The sequence below is a fragment of the Biomphalaria glabrata genome, chromosome 10, assembly GCF_947242115.1.
Source record: "Biomphalaria glabrata chromosome 10, xgBioGlab47.1, whole genome shotgun sequence".
NCBI lineage: Eukaryota > Metazoa > Mollusca > Gastropoda > Planorbidae > Biomphalaria > Biomphalaria glabrata.
In genome coordinates, this window is record NC_074720.1 from 40,072,357 (window position 1) to 40,092,092 (window position 19,736).

Here is a 19,736-nt window from a genome sequence, read left to right on the forward strand (position 1 = left end):
CATCATCATTATTATCATCATCATAGTCATTATCAAAGTCATCATCATCATTACTATCATCATGATCACGATCACCATTTTTCATCATTATTATCACCATCATAGTCATCATCATCATTATTATCATCAAAATCATCATCATCATCATCATCATCATCATAATCTTCATAATCATCCTCATTATAATGATCATTGTCATCCTCATCAGTATCATCATCATCATAGTCATCATCATTTTCATCTTAAACATCATTGTCAGTATTAACAAACAACATTAAATTTAATGTGTAGACGTGAAACAAGATAGTCTTCCTCCATAGGTATCCATAAAAATTTCAAAGATTTTTCAAAGTCTCGCTTCAGTTCTAAATAGTGTTTAGTAAGACTGACGTCTGCTCCTGTACAAGCAGACGATATATGCAGACTGACCAGCGATAGAGACATTTTCTTACTCGCATTGTACTGTCTCCCTGTCCACCTCCATGACCTCTGTCATTGACCTTGACTGATAGGACATGCTGACATTGTAACAGTAGGTGACGTCGGGGCATGCAGACGAGACTTGATAGAATCCTTTGGAGAAAAAAAATAAAATCGGCGTAAAGATTGAAAATTAAATATTCGAATTTAAAACGAAAAGAATAACAACTGCATTAGTATCTCTCAGCCTTTGAATAGCCGAACCCAACCCCTCCACATACAAACATCTGCTTTTTACAAAGCTTACATAAACTCAATCTGTCCCAGACCGTGTCTGTCTGGTGTCATATTTTACCCATTATATCTCCCACATCCATTTTCAGATCAAGTTGGAACTTTTACACAATTAATTGGATCTACCTAACAAAACAGAAATTGATTAGAAAAAAACAAACTGTTAACTAATTATTGGGAACCAATACAATTTTTTTTGTTAAAAAAGGGAAATAAATGCTACTTGCTGAGAGATACGGTTGTATGTGTGAAGTTTATTCCCCATATTACATTAGTAATAAAGTTCCCCTTTCAGACCTTGTGGTCTATAGGGTAGATGATGTAAAGATCATCTGTTTCTGTGGCCTACGGTTACCGAGGGTGTCATGTGACCAGCACAACGACCAACCGCCTTTACTTTTCCAACTAATGTCAGGTACCCATCAGAGCTGGGTGGACTCAGAGGTGCCCTAAGATTCCGAAAAAAAAAATCCCAGTCTTCACCAGGATTCGAACCCGAGACCCCCGGTTCGGAAGTCAAGCGCTTTACCGCTCAGCCACTGCGCTTCCCATATTACATTATGTACACGTATTTCCCCGCTTTCTATTCTCGGATCAAGTTAAAATTATGTTTCATTATTCATAGTCGATGACAATACAAGAATCAATATAAAAAAAAGAAACAATTAGTTCATCAATTAATTAATTTTGTTTTATAAATAAAAAGGGAGTTTATTCCTGCAGTATTGAGAAATATGGTAATGATTAGGCTTTTTTTTTTTTTACTTAGATAAGCTTTGTTTTTAAAACAAGATTTTTTTTTACATTACCTCTATTCAAGTCACTCCTTCGTGGACACGGATCTCGAAAACGGCTCAAACGATTTTCCGATCTTTTAAAATCTAGCATTCATTAGTTATGAAGAGCGTATTATCGCTCTAAAAGATGTTTAAAGGAGGTATTGCCTTTTTTAAAAAAAAAAAAACAACAGTACTTTTAGAATACCTCTCTCTTTTCAACTCGCAACTTGGTGGGGAAAAAATTTTTTAATTGTTTTTCTTGTATGTATAACTAACATTCTGCTGATCTTAGAGCTCTATTGAAGATTTTCACACGTGACGTTAAAGCTATAAATAGCTAGCTTTTCAGTGCATCCGGTTTACAAAGTAACGGCAATGTTTTGTTTCGTTTTGTTTGACATATTTCGGATGTTCCTTCAGAGTTGAAGATAGTTTACTTCCTAGTCTAAACCTCCCGCAGGACGACGGGGGATGGGAGCGGGCAGGGTTTGAACCCTGGACCATCGATAAATCTGAACGACAGTCCAGCACGACCAAGCTTTGTTGTTTTTTTTTTTCTAAAGTTATAAGATAATTTTTGCGCCCTTTTTTTTCCTCACAGCAGAATCCAATTCCGTTCGTAGCACATAATAACTCCAATATGGAACAAGTGTTAGTCCTTTCACTCTAGGACTTTAAAACAATTTTGGCTACCAATAATAGATCAAATTTGGTACCAATATCAAAAGCATTGTGACAATGATACGATTCTAGTTTTCACTTTGTCCTGTTTTTTACTAAGTTAAATTTAGCGTTTTTAACATTTATTTTATTTGAATTAATTCTTGAAGCTTTGGTGTCTGGAAATTTAAAAAAAAGAACTTTTTAAACCAATATTTCGAATTGTTGAAATATTTTAATAATCGCACGTCTGCACAGCTCAAATAAAAAAAGATTAACAATTTCAAGTTCTTTTTATCTTTTTTGTTATTATTATTATTTCTTCTTCTTTTAGTTTTCCAATAATATGTTTCTGTATTGATGTCCAAAAAAAAATAAATTTCTTTTGAAGTTATGATCTTGTCGTCTGCTTTACAAAATATACTGCATGAACACGTGACCTAACTGCCCTGAGATACAGGAGTTACTTCAAATAAGGAAGGGGGGGGGGATTTTAGTCTAGAAGTTTCGTTCTCGCTAAGTGACCGACATCGACGTTGTAAGCATAACTTAGTCCATAGTTATATATGCCAGTGACCAAGTTTTAAGCTGCACTTGATATTACCTGGATTAAGCTATTTAAAATCTTAGATGACACTTAATAATTAGAGATAGAATGGGGTCAATAGAAGAACCTATTTCATATCAGAAGTGTAAGTGATTTTCATACTTGAGTTAAATCTTAGTCAATAGTTTTATTTCGATGTTTGAAAACCGGTTCTGCATTTACATTTTGGAAGCAATATAATGCAGAAACATAGACAATGAAGAGAAAGCGATACGGATAAATGTGTGTACAGGAAAATGGAACTTAAATTTAAAAAAAAATGTTATAAAATGAAAATAGAAATAGTGGGAGATATTCTGAATGAAATAGATGACCTAACCGCTTTATTGAAAGATAGATATTCTGAATGAAATAGATGACCTAACCGCTTTATTGAAAGATAGATATCCTGAATGAAATAGATGACCTAACCGCTTTATTGAAAGATAGATATCCTGAATGAAATAGATGACCTAACCGCTTTATCGAATGATAGATATCCTGAATGAAATAGATGACCTAACCGCTTTATTGAAAGATAGATATCCTGAATGAAATAGATGACCTAACCAATTTATTGAAAGATAGATATCCTAAATGAAATAGATGACCTAACCGCTTTATTGAAAGATAGATATCCTGAATGAAATAGATGACCTAACCGCTTTATCGAATGATAGATATTCTGAATGAAATAGATGACCTAACCAATTTATTGAAAGATAGATATCCTGAATGAAATAGATGACCTAACCGCTTTATTGAAAGATAGATATCCTGAATGAAATAGATGACCTAACCGCTTTATCGAATGATAGATATTCTGAATGAAATAGATGACCTAACCGCTTTATTGAAAGATAGATATCCTGAATGAAATAGATGACCTAACCGCTTTATCGAATGATAGATATCCTGAATGAAATAGATGACCTAACCAATTTATTGAAAGATAGATATCCTGAATGAAATAGATGACCTAACCGCTTTATCGAATGATAGATATTCTGAATGAAATAGATGACCTAACCGCTTTATTGAAAGATAGATATCCTGAATGAAATAGATGACCTAACCGCTTTATCGAATGATAGATATTCTGAATGAAATAGATGACCTAACCAATTTATTGAAAGATAGATATCCTGAATGAAATAGATGACCTAACCGCTTTATCGAATGATAGATATTCTGAATGAAATAGATGACCTAACCGATTTATCGAAAGATAGATATTCTAAATGAAATAGATGACCTAACCGCTTTATCGAATGATAGATATTCTGAATGAAATAGATGACCTAACCGATTTATCGAATGATAGATATTCTGAATGAAATAGATGACCTAACCGCTTTATTGAAAGATAGATATCCTGAATGAAATAGATGACCTAACCGCTTTATCGAATGATAGATATTCTGAATGAAATAGATGACCTAACCGCTTTATTGAAAGATAGATATCCTGAATGAAATAGATGACCTAACCGCTTTATCGAATGATAGATATCCTGAATGAAATAGATGACCTAACCAATTTATTGAAAGATAGATATCCTAAATGAAATAGATGACCTAACCGCTTTATCGAATGATAGATATTCTGAATGAAATAGATGACCTAACCGCTTTATTGAAAGATAGATATCCTGAATGAAATAGATGACCTAACCGCTTTATCGAATGATAGATATTCTGAATGAAATAGATGACCTAACCAATTTATTGAAAGATAGATATCCTGAATGAAATAGATGACCTAACCGCTTTATTGAAAGATAGATATTCTGAATGAAATAGATGACCTAACCGCTTTATTGAAAGATAGATATCCTGAATGAAATAGATGACCTAACCGCTTTATTGAAAGATAGATATCCTGAATGAAATAGATGACCTAACCGCTTTATCGAATGATAGATATTCTGAATGAAATAGATGACCTAACCGCTTTATCGAATGATAGATATTCTGAATGAAATAGATGACCTAACCGATTTATCGAAAGATAGATATTCTGAATGAAATAGATGACCTAACCGCTTTATTGAAAGATAGATATCCTGAATGAAATAGATGACCTAACCGCTTTATCGAATGATAGATATTCTGAATGAAATAGATGACCTAACCGCTTTATCGAATGATAGATATCCTGAATGAAATAGATGACCTAACCGATTTATCGAATGATAGATATCCTGAATGAAATAGATGACCTAACCGATTTATCGAATGATAGATATTCTGAATGAAATAGATGACCTAACCGCTTTATCGAATGATAGATATTCTGAATGAAATAGATGACCTAACCGATTTATCGAAAGATAGATATTCTGAATGAAATAGATGACCTAACCAATTTATCGAAAGATAGATATTCTGAATGAAATAGATGACCTAACCGCTTTATTGAAAGATAGATATCCTGAATGAAATAGATGACCTAACCAATTTATCGAAAGATAGATATTCTGAATGAAATAGATGACCTAACCGCTTTATCGAAAGATAGATATTCTGAATGAAATAGATGACCTAACCGATTTATCGAATGATAGATATTCTGAATGAAATAGATGACCTAACCGATTTATCGAAAGATAGATATTCTGAATGAAATAGATGACCTAACCGCTTTATTGAAAGATAGATATTCTGAATGAAATAGATGACCTAACCGCTTTATTGAAAGATAGATATTCTGAATGAAATAGATGACCTAACCGATTTATCGAAAGATCACTGTTTGTAAAACGTCTGGGCTACAGCCTTCTCCGGCTTGTCAACTCTACCAGAGAAGAGTCTATGAACATAGAAATAATTGTGCACAATTTCAACTTGATCCGAGATTGGGTGTCAGAGAAACAAAGTGTACAAACTTTTGGCCAGACAGACAGAGGCGTAGCTAGGAATTTTTTATCGTTTGGGGGCCCGGGGGTTGACCTCTTTGGAGGCCCCTGCATTTTGCGTAATATTTAATTTTTAATGTAAAAAAACACTCATTTTGGGCCCCTCTCAAGTGGGGGCCCGGGGATTTTCAAATTCTTCCCCCTTCTCCCCCCCCCCACCCTAGATACGCCACTGCAGAAAGACAGACTGAGTTAATAGAATGTAAAAATAGAAACATTCGGAATAAAGATTATGTCCAGCAAATTTAAATTATACATTTAAATATTTTACAGTAAATAAATTTATTGTTATTATTAAACATTATAAAAAATGCTTGCTAGACTTCAGTGTAGGCTTATGTGGAAAATTGTTAATATTATCAAGAGTAGCCTATGATCTTAGATATTATGTTTTATTTCGAAAGTTTTAGAGAAAGATTTTTACTAATTAATTATCAATATCATAGAAGAAAGTATTTCCAGACCAGAAAACCGCTTCATTTAGCTTGAGTTAGCCTCAGTGTTTCCCAAACTGTGTTCCGTGAAACCCTAGTGAGGCCTGAGTGGGTGTTACGCGTACTTGAATAATTAACTAGTAGGCCACAATTAATCTCTCTAAAATAAAATAAGCGGTGTTCCGCCATAAACTCAAACTCCGTAATTAGTTACCACATTCTGGTGGAATCAACATTGGTATCGTCAGGAGAGAAAGAGTTAAGGAACAAAGTTTAGGAACCACTGAGTGAAGGAGCGGAAAGTATTTCATTGCTAGATATTAAATTTGTGGCCCATATTATTTTGGACAATTCTTTATATATTTTTTAATTCAGCAAAAGGATGGCTGCCTGGTCGTGCGGTTTGCGCGCTGGACTGTCTTTCAGATTTATCGATGGTCCAGGGTTCAAGCCCTGCCCGCTTCCATCCCCCGTCGTCCTGAGGATGGTTTGGACTAGGAAGTAGCCAAATTATCTTCAACTCTGAAGGAACATCCGAAACATGTAAAGCATTTTACAAAACAAAACAAACAAAGGAATCATAGAAAAAAAAAGGTCAGTGCATGGAATTTTAAAACACAACTTTCTTTTCCGTATTTGTCATTCATGTTTTGTTTTGTTTTATATTTGTTTGTTGTATTAGTAGGCACGATTATTGGAGTGAAAGAACATCGATTAATTCCCTATACCATACTGTGAGCTTTTCAATATATAGTGAGGTGGATGATATGAAATAAAATTTCTGTTACTATATTATGGTTTTACCCCCTCTATTTCATTGCTCTGTTTATAATGTTGTTTTGTTAGAGCTTCGTTATAAATGGAAGCTGTTCAACACATCGTCTTGTTATTTTTGTCTCGGACAGAGCGAAAGTCTTAAATTAACTTCGGAAGCAAACGAGCAATAAATTACCCTTTTTTTAACTTCACGTGTTTACAATGGCGAACTTTAACAAGGGGCGGTAAATACGCTTCTAGCGTTGGTTTGTTATCTTCCCTTTTTTTCATGACCTTTTATTTGCGACGCGTTCTTTTTAAAAGGTTTAGTGGTACAGAGGACAGTGCGACCATTAAGTTTCATCTATTTCTACGTACACTTTAGTTATAGTATTGTTTTATAACGCGTTACCAAGACAACATATGCACATGGACATTTCAAATTATACACACACACTCACGTTCATTTGAAATGCTTGTCCATGAAAAAAGAAATTCTTATTTCATTTTGCTAATGCAAACATCTATTTGTTATATACATCATTCTGGGATTGCGTAATAGGCGTCATCATCATCATCATCAACATCAAACTCCATTTGAGTGAGGGCTTAAGAGGCTCAAATCCTCTTTTGCAAAAGCCCTGTACAGAAACCCTGCTGTCTTGCGTAGTGCATAAATGTCGCCATACAGGTCGAGAATTTTGGGTTTCCCAGACCTGCTGAGACGGAGATCAGCAAGTCTGGGGCAGTCAAACAGAATATGAGGCACCGTTTCCTCTTCTTCCCCGCAGCGGGGCACCGTGAGTCAAAGTTTGGCCATAGCCGTGAGAAATATGAGCCAACAGGAAAGCGGCCTGTCCTGCACTGTGCAATAATAGCTTGCTCAGGCCTGGACAGCCTCCACCACGTGGAAGTGCGGTCAGGAATGCGTTTCCAGACTCCACGTGCTTTATTTGGAACATATCCCAGCATTCAAACTTTTCCATTTCTATTTTTTTTTTTTAAATTGTAGCCAGGTCGTGATGAAAACTCGCAGCCTGCTCGGTGGGGGGGGGGGTGTTAGCCCTCCCTGGTGGGCCAAGGAGTCTGCAATAGTGTTGCCAGTCACACCTATGTGACTCGGTACCCACTGCATTATTACAGGGGTGCCATAGCGTTGCCGGTCACACCTATGTGACTCGGTACCCACTGCATTATTACAGGGGTGCCATAGTGTTGCCGGTCACACCTATGTGACTCGGTACCCACTGCATTATTACAGGGGTGCCATAGCGTTGCCGGTCACACCTATGTGACTCGGTACCCACTGCATTATTACAGGGGTGCCATAGCGTTGCCGGTCACACCTATGTGACTCGGTACCCACTGCGTTATTACAGGGGTGCCATAGTGTTGCCGGTCACACCTATGTGACTCGGTACCCACTGCGTTATTACAGGGGTGCCATAGTGTTGCCAGTCACACCTATGTGACTCGGTACCCACTGCATTATTACAGGGGTGCCATAGGCGTAATTCGTTTAGGCTTTCTGATTTTTATATCTCAACGTCGTACCCCAAAAAAAATGTATTAAAAAGAACCACACAGTTTCTCCTCACCTCCATTACTAAACGCCTCTGCAAAGAGATGTTAATCCAACAACTTTTAGTTATTCTCAAGTTCTCCTTAACCCAGATATATTAAACCGTTTTGTATAAAGTACAGATATACTTATTGCACGGCTATTATATAAAAGATTCTGTTTCAATATTGTCTATTTTTAATTAAATATCCACTTACTCCCTGGTAGATCATCCTCTGGACTCGTTTTTGTGTCTGTAGAAACGTCTTCACGAGTAAGGTCCTCGTTGCCTAGTGATAAAATACAAAATTAATTCGAAGGATCATAATGAGTTTTATTAATATCACTATTCTATTTCAAAATTTAGGCATAGAAATCTGGCACAGGAAGTAGCCAAAAAAATGAAGCCAATAGCATAGTCATAGTGTTACTAATCTCGCTCTTGGCTATTTACTTGACTAATTAATGATAAGGACGACACCATTTGAAGTATTAGTAAAGTAAAAAGTAAAGTTCCCCTTTCAGACCTTGTGGTCTATAGGGCAGATGTAAAGGTCATCTGTTTCTGTGGCCTACGGTTAACAAGGGTGTCACGTGGCCAGCACAACGACCAACCGCCTTTACTTTCCCCTAACTAATGTCAGGTACCCATTAGAGCTGGGTGGACTCAGAGGCGCCCGAACATCCCGAAATTAAAAAATCCCAGTCTTCACCAGGGTTCGAACCCGGTTCGGAAGCCAAGCGCTTTACCGCTCAGCCACCGCGCCTCGTTTTGAAGTATTGTTAGTGTGTTGCTGTTTTTTTAACTTCAGAGAATGATTACCTTGACATTGGATAGACTCCTTTCGATGTGTATATCCAGAAACTAAAAATGAAAAACAAAAAAAAAATCTTTAATTATATAAACTGCATTCATTAGTCTGTTGTTTATGGAAGATTGCGGTGATGTCAGATTAGGGAAACAAATTAAAAAGGTCATCCAAAATGTTATTTCTAAATTATTTCAATTTTATTTTATCCTCTTTCTAAGTTTTCCATGAACAGCTTAATGTACCCCTCTCCGCGCCCCCAGTACAGCCTAATTAACATTGGTTGACTTTTATAACACGTGACGTTTTGTAAAACTATATTTTTGTAACTAATTAACAACCCCCCTCCCCCCCCCCCTCAAAAAAAAATATTTTCGTTTCACATATCCAGTTCCAACTTTTGAAATTGTGACTGTTGGAAGTGGTATTGCGATTGAAATACCCAGCTGCTGTTGACGGCCGTTGACTTGTAGCACCAAAACTGCTGGTATACAACTAAGCTGGTGTAGACGCGTTATAGTTTGACTAAAAACACTTGAACTAACTTTTGAATAAACTTCATTGGTGAACCAATCTAAATAGAACTTTTTATTACAATAGAAAAAAATTTCCCTTGAGCTAAAACGAAATCAATGTAGCAAAGTTTAGTAATCATATAAAATGGTATTCTGAACAAAATCAAATTAACTACAACACATCTTTTCAGTCCGGCGTTCTGGAGTCGTCTGTCTTATCTATTACAGCTGACGACAATACCGCTTATCTGGCATCATTCACAACCAATCGCTAACCTTTTCCCACCGTCACAAACAAGCGGTTCCAGGTCATTTTATCCCCGGTCACTTCATCCCCTGGTCATTTCATCCCCGGTCACTTCATCCCCTGGTCACTTCATCCCCTGGTCACTTTATCCCCTGGTCACTTCATCCCCTGGTCATTTCCTCCCCTGGTCATTTCATCCCTGGTCACTTCATCCCCTGGTCATTTCCTCCTCTAATCCATCAAATAATTGTAAAAAGTATGAAATTAATAATATTTGATATATTTATTTTTATTTACAGAACAAAAACATTGATAATAAGAATAAAATAGATTTGTGTAAAAATTGTTCGAAGCAGGACGTTTTGGCGCAGCCGTATTTTTCATGTACAGAACAAGAGATATTTTGTCCGCTATTTATCAGTTATCAGCGGCATGATTATAATTATTCTAATCCTACTTCTATCTCTCAAAAGATTTCCACTACTTCCACCACACCTTGGCCTTTGATCATTACATCACGCAATATGCGCAGAATAATATTGACATCCCTACAGCGAACAGAAACAATGTAACTAAATACGAACCTCGCATTACATTATATCTACATATTGAACTATATTCGTTCATCTCTCAGCAAGTATGAAGAGAGTAGGTGGGAACACTATAAACACTGTGATAACATGACCAATATATCAAAACGTATTCTTAATTAGCATATTTATATATTAGATGAAAAGAGTGCTTAAAGGCAAACCCTTAACAACACAATTACTTAATGGCTAAGAACAAAATATTAAATTGGGGATGAAATGACCGGGGATGAAGTGACCGGGAATGAAGTGACCAAGGATGAAATGACCGGGGACGAAGTGACCGGTCACCAAACAAGCACACATATAGACACTCCATAACGCCCGGGTTAACCAGATATGAATTGAATATCATAATGTTTTTATCTGAAAATTGATCTCTCAATTTTAATTTCTGAACTTTGATCTCTAATCTTTATTCTTTAGAGTCAGATGTATGAACTTTGACCTTTAATCCATGCTTAGCCTTAAAAAGAGTACAAATTTAAAAAAAAAAAAAAGAAAAATACAACTCAGGTAAAAGTATTAATTGAAGTACGCTACCACGTGATTATATAAAACCAAATGCTAGTTTACATAAAATGACATTTGATACAAACTTGTAAGTTCGGAAACACCCCTACGAAACGCTATTTCTAAATTGAAAGATTATTCAATTAAAAGAATTTCATTGTACTCCGTGGGAGTTGATCTAGAGAAGGTGACATCTATTTTAGTCTACCTAATTAAATATCAGTGTAGGGTGATGTTGGTCTTAAAAAACGTAGTCATTAGTAATAAGGTATGGACATCGAGTACTAAGATTAATGTGGATTGCACTATCTCACGTGACCAAGCTAACCCAATTACGTCTGACGCAAACAAAGTCGGGGCCAATTTATGTTTTCATGGCGGATGACTTCGTGTCGATATACGGTGGTTGGGTTGTAGCTTCAAACAACTAAACCGTAGGCGTATTAATTTCTAAACGCCAAACTTGAAGCTTACTTTGGGTAGTATATATGTCACCTGATACTGGCCACCAAAACGACTCTTCTGTCATCGAATGTGTGTGTGTGTGTGTCGAATGTCTGATGCAACTTTTGGGTAAGATTAATACAGTTGAATGCAGACAAGAAACAGAAATACGTTTATTTTATGACGAAAACATTGTTGAAATCCTTTAATATATTGTTATGTATTTCTACATTAATGTGTCTTCGATTCTGAAGATTGAGTGCAGTGTATCACATGCCCACGCAAAACCCCATTAGCGACCCGCATATTTTTCCACATCTGATGCAGACAAAGCCGGTTTTCCCACGGGGGGTTTTATTTCAGTTTTCTTTCCGTCTTCTGCGTCTGTCCTCTACAATGGCTTTACTCTATGTATCAGATGGCTGCCTGGTCGTGCGGTTTGCGCGCTGGACTGTCGTTCAGATTTATCGATGGTCCCGGGTTCAAACCCTACCCGCTCCCATCCCCCGTCGTACTGCGGGAGGTTTGGACTAGGAAGTAATTATCTTCAACTGTGAAGGAACATCCGAAACATGTAAAACATTTTACATCAAATGGCTTTACTCTATGTATCAAATGGCTTTACTCTCTGCATCAAATGGCTTTACTCTCTGCATCAAATGACTTTACTCTCTGCATCAAATGGCTTTACTCTCTGCATCAAATGGCTTTACTCTCTGCATCAAATGGCTTTACTCTCAGCATCAAATGGCTTTACTCTCTGCATCAAATGTCTTTACTCTCTGTATCAAATGGCTTTACTCTCTATATCTTAACTCTCTGTATCAAATGGTTTTACTCTCTGCATCAAATGGCTTTACTCTCTGTATCAAATGGCTTTACTCTATGCACCAAATGGCTTTACTCTCTGCATCAAATGGCTTTATTCTCTGCATCAAATGGCTTTATTCTCTGTATTAAATGGCTTTACTCTCTGCATCAAATGGCTTTACTCTCTGTATCAAATGGCTTTACTCTCTGCATCAAATGGCTTTACTCTATGCATCGAATGGCTTTACTCTCTGCATCAAATGTTTTCAAACCTTATTTGAGAGCTGTGTGAAAGGGTTAGTTGGGCTCAATGTCTGGAGATACGTCCCAGCACGCAGCTCTCAACACATTCAAACAATGGATTAACTTTAACTAAATCTAGTGCATCGCAACCTGGTTCTAGGCCAATCTTTCCAAAACTATTTCCTTAGCGGAAAACTTGGCACATTATCAGTATTTAGCGTAACACTTATCTTATTTTTGTAGAGAGATATATTGACGTGGTGACCTACTAACTAATAGTTAATTATTGCAGTAGTTCGTGGAACACCTATTCAGGAACACTAGGGTACCGCGGAACACAGTTTTAGAAACACTGGTCTAGATCAGGGGTGGGCAACATTTCTGTATCGAGGGCCGCATTTAAAAAAAGTTTGGGAATGGCGGGCCGCATATATATCTAAGAAAGATAAGCTTGCTGTGTAGAATGTCTTTTAATTCATATATACACTGTATTACGAAATTTTTAAATTGCTGTTGTCTTTTTATATCACAATATCACAACAAATATACAGTTGTATTTTATGTGCAGTATTTTACTTTTTACACTCGTGCATACTGTTTTTTAATTGTGAAACTATCTTACTAGTTGTTACCTCTGTGACTGCTGTCAAATTACAGTCAGTCAACATTGACCAGTGATTATACTTGTTTAGTTTCCACAAAAAATACTTGCGCACTGAATGATACAATTTATGTTCCGGAAGTTAAATGTCGGCTCAAGCGAAGCCTGCCCGCGTGAAGCATCACCAGAGAATGCTGACCATGTCCTTCAATGGTGCTTACTAAATCAAGGGACCCGAACAAGACTCTCCAAAGACTAACGGAGAACTGCCTGATCTGAAAATCACTTCGCGGTTAATCTTAGATATAGGATTACTGATCTGAACCCTTCAACATGTTATATGAGAACGAAGAAGAAGAAGAACTGATGTATGTGTACCCAAATATTGTGGGCAGCAGCAAATTTTTTTTTACAGTAAGGAAATGCAGCTTCTGGCACCCATGAGACTCCCGTGGTAGTACTGACTGGAACTTCTGTTTGCTTTGAGTTATGTCCTCTGGAGCTGAATCGGCATGTCTTAATAAGTGTTGTACTTTTAATCATTTCACTAAAGATAGTTTCACCTTTCAGCAAAGAAAAATGACAAAAACTTTTTTTTTTGCTTGCTTGTAGAAATTAGAAAGCCTTTTTTGAAATTAAAAACATGCATTTACATTTCATATGTAAGCAATCAATTGCAATAGTACCTATACAAGACATGAAACTTTGTCTTCCACTCTTCTTTAGAAATATTGGTAACAAGGTCACAGTCAATGTCCTTCTAGTAGCATAACAATTTCATCCTTGCGATTTTATATTCTTCTCCTCTACTAGGCTAGCCGATGCATTGGATTAATTATTCTTAAATCGGAGCTACCCGTGGTTAACTCCCCTAAATCTACTAAGTTTCATTTTTATTTCCTTGCCATCTTGTTCCAAGCCTACCCAACACTCAGTCATTGTGTCTTGAATTGATTGTATTGATGTATAGCCAATAAGCATAATCTTCGTTTACTTAAAACTTTTTATAATGAGACAGTTTCAATAATTTATATAGATATTTTTAAAAATATATTTTAATACTGTGGGCACACCTGATTTCTGTAGTTGTCGGCGGGCCGCATAAAACACCTTGGCGAGCCGCATGTGGCCCGCGGGTCGTAATTTGCCCACCCCTGGTCTAGATAATAAGATCGCAATACAGATTTCAGACTAAGGACGAGAAGACAATTTAACTCTTTCCCTCTTGAATTAAATTCATTTAATTAGGGTTAATGTTTGATTTTATTAGCTTAAACTTTACGTTATATAAAAAGAGCCTGCATTGCCATTTAATTCTAGACCAAATAAAACATTTTCTGATATCAAATGAAAAACGTTAATCAAAGCTGAATCATAACAGGGGAGTGAAATACTGCAAAATGAAGATTTCCGTCGACACAGAGGCGTAGCTAGGGTGGGGAGGGGGTTATGGGGAGAATTGGAAAATCCCCTGGGCCCCAACTTGAGAAGGCCTCCAAATGAGTGTTTTTTTTCATTAAATATTACGCAACAAGCAGGGGCCATGAAAGAGGTCAAGCCCCCACCCCCAGCCCCCAAATAATGGCGATTTCTAGCTACGCCACTGCGTCGAAACGTGGACAATAATTGCGGGTTTAAGGTGTTAATCTAGATCTTTTTTTTTGTTTGGCGTTAGGCTGTCAATGTTTTGTAAAACACTGTGGGTGGAGAAAATCCTTATCAAATATTCAAGTCTACGTCAGTCAGTAACCGGATACGTTTGGAACTGATTGAAATTGGCGGACATGTCAAAAGGAAGGCTTCAATTGACTTGAGGTGTCCAATAATGTGTCTCGTAAAAGATCTGTTTGACGTCAGGTTTTTTTTTTTTTTTTTGAAATATGACAGTCGCTGATGATGTAATGATACAGTCTCATGCTTTCGATTGATAGTCAGTACAGCAAGGTTAGTCGATCGCCGGGGGCGCGACCTTACTTCGCCGTATACATAATGAAAGGCTTAGTTTTGATTCTTATAATCCCTGACTGACTTGGCAACTATACAGAAATCCATGTATTAATTTCTGCTCTTGAAATAGTATCGGTAATTCCCGATTGCTTAAAATAACCACTGTGACGTACCTGGATGACACTCAGTTGCTAGGCGACGTAAATCAATCTGGAAGTTGGTCATAACTTGGACATTGTCGTTAGCACATCCGCTACAGATATAGTCCTCGACACAGTCTAGGTACGTTCTGGTAATGCTGTATTGGAATAATGGGGCAATAAAAACAACTGCATTGCATGGTGTGTAGCTCTTCAAACTTGAAAGTTATGAAAGAAATTAAATGTCACCTGATAACAAGTTAAACTAGTTAAGTGCAGACATTGGTAGGAGCTAGAACCCTAATGATAATTAAATCAATAATATTTATAGCTTTTATATAGCGCTACTTTCGTACTTATAGCTTGCTCAGAGCGCTTTGGTCCAATCTCATTTGTGGACCAGCCGGGGGGGGGGGAGTATCTGGGAGAAGGTTTTCGGTGCTGCCTTTAGGAGCTCAGCAAAACCTCGAGCCCCCTTTATAGGTAGGCAAGACAAGCCAAGTTCAAGCGTATTTAGCCTCTCGATCACGCTTCACACACATAAATACTAAAATCACAACTAACAAGGTTACAAAAGATAGTTTGTGTGGAAACACAAACTCAAAATCGGCCCCCGAAGAGGTCCACCCAGGCAGGCTTCAATATTTTCAGAAAGAACATCCAAATGAAATTATATCAAAGACAAATGAGAGATAAGAATGGAGAAAGAAGGTTAACAGATCTTGTGTAGTGACCCAATGGTCCCGCAGATCAAAAGATAGGTGAAAGTGAATGTAAAGTTAGATGTGAACCTGGCCTAACTAGTTCCCCTTTTAGACCTTGTGGTTTATAGGGCAGATGATGTAAAGTTCATCTGTTTTTGTGGCCTACGGTTAGCGAGGGTGTCATATAGTCAGCACAACGACCAACCGCCTATACCTTTCCCCAACTAATGTCAGGTACCCATTAGAGCTGAGTGGACTCAGAGGCGCCCAAAGATTCCAAAGTTGAAAATCCCAGTCTTCACCAGGATTCGAACCAGGGACCCCCTGTTCGGAAGCCAAGCGCTTTACCGCTCAGCCACCGTGCCTCCCCAGGCCTAACTGATGCCTTATAATTGATCTAATTGTTTTGAAAAGGCTCACTCTCTTATTCGAATCCTCAAAAAAAAAATAAAAAAAAATAAAATTCCGCAATTAAAAAATGTTCAGAAAAATGACATTTATAAAATTAGAACTTTGAATGATCTAAAATATTGTGATGTCGGATTTTCAATATCTTTTCTAGTTTACGAGATCTAAACGGGACGGACGGACAGACGGACAGACATTTCGCACAAAACTATTAGCGTCTTTTCCCCTTTCGGGGGCCGCTAATAAAATACTCAGGACGACTCAAAATTAAAGGAACATTTCCATATCCCATAAGTCGTCTTTCTTCTCTACTGTCATTACAGCACGAAGCGGGTTGCCTGAATCAGCCAGGGAAAAAACAACTTAGTAGTGTATAACTCTCTACTTGAAGTGCACGACTAGATTGACACATAGTCACGTATAAGACGTGACTAACTTCTAATTTGAAGGGACGTCTGTAATTCATAAGATAAAATATTGCACGCATAAGCATGTGGTTATGGCTAGAGATAAGTAGTTATGGCTAGAGATAAGTGGTTATGGTTAGAGATAAGTCATTATGGCTAGAGATAAGTGGTTATGGTTAGAGATAAGTGGTTATGGTTAGAGATAAGTGGTTATGGCTAGAGATAAGTGGTTATGGCTAGAGATAAGTGGTTATGGCTAGAGATAAGTGGTTATGGCTAGAGATAAGTGGTTATGGCTAGAGATAAGTGGTTATGGCTAGAGATTAGCGGTTATGACTAAAGATTAGCAGTTATGTTTAGAGATAAGGTGTTATGGTTAGAGATAAGTGGTTATGGCTAGAGATGAGTGGTTATGGCTAGAGATTAGCGGTTATCTTTAGAGATATGTGGTTATGGTTGGAGATAAGTGGTTATGAAGCTCTGGTGTAGTCTGAATGTATTAAACAGGTAGCCAGGTAAATGCCATATTTGAAAAGATTCAACATATCTGACTATAACTCAATATATAACTCCGCAATTTAAAGCCTTTGAAACGGACTAGGGTAAAGGGTCAAAGCAATGAAACGTTATTTCGTCTGAACTCGCTTCAGTTATCTAACTTTGTTCATCAGAAAGTCGCTGACCACAATCCTCACTTTTGAGTAGGCAGCCCCGACACAGTAAATAGATTGTTAAACACTTGACCCTCGCTTATTGAACGACACTTCGAGGACATTGAAGTTTTTATGTGTCCATGACATCCGTCGAGACATCTCTTTGATTGACAATTTCAGAGTTTTAAAAATCTTCCCTTTTTTTTTTTCCCATGACATTTTACTGACACCCCCCCCCCCTTTTTCTCCCATTTCTTTTCAAATCCTTAATTTTTTTTTACATTTTATTTTGTCTTTCTGTCTGTCTGTCTACATTAGCTTCCGTCTGTCTCTATTGTTGTCAACATGCTGGGCGCGTCTGGACAAGCTTATTTCCTATAATAAATTTAAAAAAAAACAGAGTTTCTCAACCTGGAAGGATGGTGTCATCATTGGGGTGCTCAGTGGATCGGTTGAGAGTACTTGGGAGACGTCTTATTAGGGCAGAGACGACGGTTGCACAAGAAAAGAAGCAAAATGTAAAAAAAAAAAAAAACTTTAAAAAAACTTATTTAAGGGGATAACTGCACATTTATAGCCATATCTCTCAAAAATGTAAAATGTATTTCCCTTTTCCGATATCAAACAAAAGTTATTACCACTCATTATTTAATTAATTGGTTTTTATTTTTTTTAAATTGATTCATGTTTTGTTAAGAATAATGAATAATTGTGTAAAGTTTCAACTTGAACCGAGAATGGGAAATGGGAAAAATAACGTGTACAAAATGTATACCAGACAGACAGACAGACAGACGGAGTGAGTGAATATAAGATTTGTAATTATAATTCTCATTTTTTTAACATATAAGTTACAGATTTTTACTAGAAAAATAAGATAAGTTGTGATTGTTAATTAGAGACAAACTCTGCTAAGTGGTTGGTTTTCCTGGCTGATTCAAGCAACCCGTTCCAAGCTTCTAATGGCAGTAGGAAAAATGTTTTTTTGAGTTGAGTCCCAAACAGAGGATATATATTCTATTATTGGTCTCAGGTTCAATGCCATTTTACTTGTAGGCTGTTGTTTGATTCGTATTAATTCTTTTCATTCTTGCATTTCATTTCGTTAGGCATATTTTGGTGAAAGATAGGCAGAAATATGACTTTTTATTCGAAGAAAAAAAAGCTGAGAACCGCTGATGTTAAATAACTTTTTTTTTTAAAATCCTCAGTTAAACATGAAATATTGGATCAATGTAACCTGTGGTCAAATTGAGCTTACTCGCACTTGAGGCTTGAGACACTGCGACCATCTTGAAATGCCAACTTAGATATTTTTTTCTTCTGCTTTTCTTCGCACTCCGAGAACTTGAGTTGGCAGAGTTTGATGTCGTCATCGTAGTCGGGGAAGTCACTGAACACGTTGCGGGAAAACCCTGAAAGAAAAAAAAAAGGATAAGAAAATTTTAGATCACATCTACTCAAACGTATGAAAATTTTTTTAAAAAATAATAAAAATAGAAAGATTTGTTTAAAAATATATTAAGTAAACCTATCAAAAATATGTATTCATATATAAACCTGAAAAAAATAGTGTGTGAACAATTATAAGAACTCGTATTTAAAAATACGAAAAAAATAAGATAAGAATGGGCATCCATTGGCTAAGTTCTCATAGTATGTAAAAGTTTGATAATGCATTGAAACTTGAACTGCAGTTGCAAAGCTAGGGATCTGGGGACATTGGGCTTGACCTCTTAGGGGCCCCTGCATTTTTGCCATTCTGCATCATGACATGAGATAATATCGTAATGTTTAATGTAAAAGCGAATTTCGGACACCCATTCGGGACCCCCCCCCCTTTTCAGGTGGGGGCACTGTTTTTTTTTCAAATTTGGACTCCCCCCCCCCCACACACACACACCCACCCTAGCTAAGCCACTGCTGAACTGAGTTTACGAATTTTAGTGTATTTCTACAAGTTGGTGGACGTAATTATCTCAATGCATACAAGTACAGCCTTAATTCTTCAATCACATTTATTACCATCCAACTCTGTTTAGAGTTAGACTTATGCGAATTCTATAAAACTATATGAACTAGAGTTCTTGTGTTGTGAATCTTTTGCTATGTTTAAAGGATTGAAACTAATCCGAAGCAATGTATACGAATATAGGCTATTGCATTACAAAGTAAATATGTTATGCTGATATGAAACTATAAGATATTTAATAAATTCTGTTTTTCGGTATTCAGAAAAACATAAATGCCGAAAAAAAAATTATGATCAATACCCAATGGCGACATCAGCAACTCAAA

General features: G+C 36.8%; 1 protein-coding gene across 1 annotated transcript in view; it reads right to left on the bottom strand.

The window, feature by feature from the left end:
• LOC106062918 (uncharacterized) overlaps nucleotides 1–19,736 on the bottom strand; it is a 66,316-nt gene that overhangs the window by 27,432 nt on the left and 19,148 nt on the right. The window contains exons 2-6 of the mRNA XM_056044367.1: nucleotides 18,700–18,853; nucleotides 15,300–15,424; nucleotides 9,231–9,272; nucleotides 8,626–8,697; nucleotides 453–573 (exon numbers count right to left, since the gene is read on the bottom strand). Of these exons, the coding sequence (XP_055900342.1) occupies nucleotides 453–573; nucleotides 8,626–8,697; nucleotides 9,231–9,272; nucleotides 15,300–15,424; nucleotides 18,700–18,853 (514 nt within the window). The remainder of the gene's footprint in view (nucleotides 1–452; nucleotides 574–8,625; nucleotides 8,698–9,230; nucleotides 9,273–15,299; nucleotides 15,425–18,699; nucleotides 18,854–19,736) is intronic.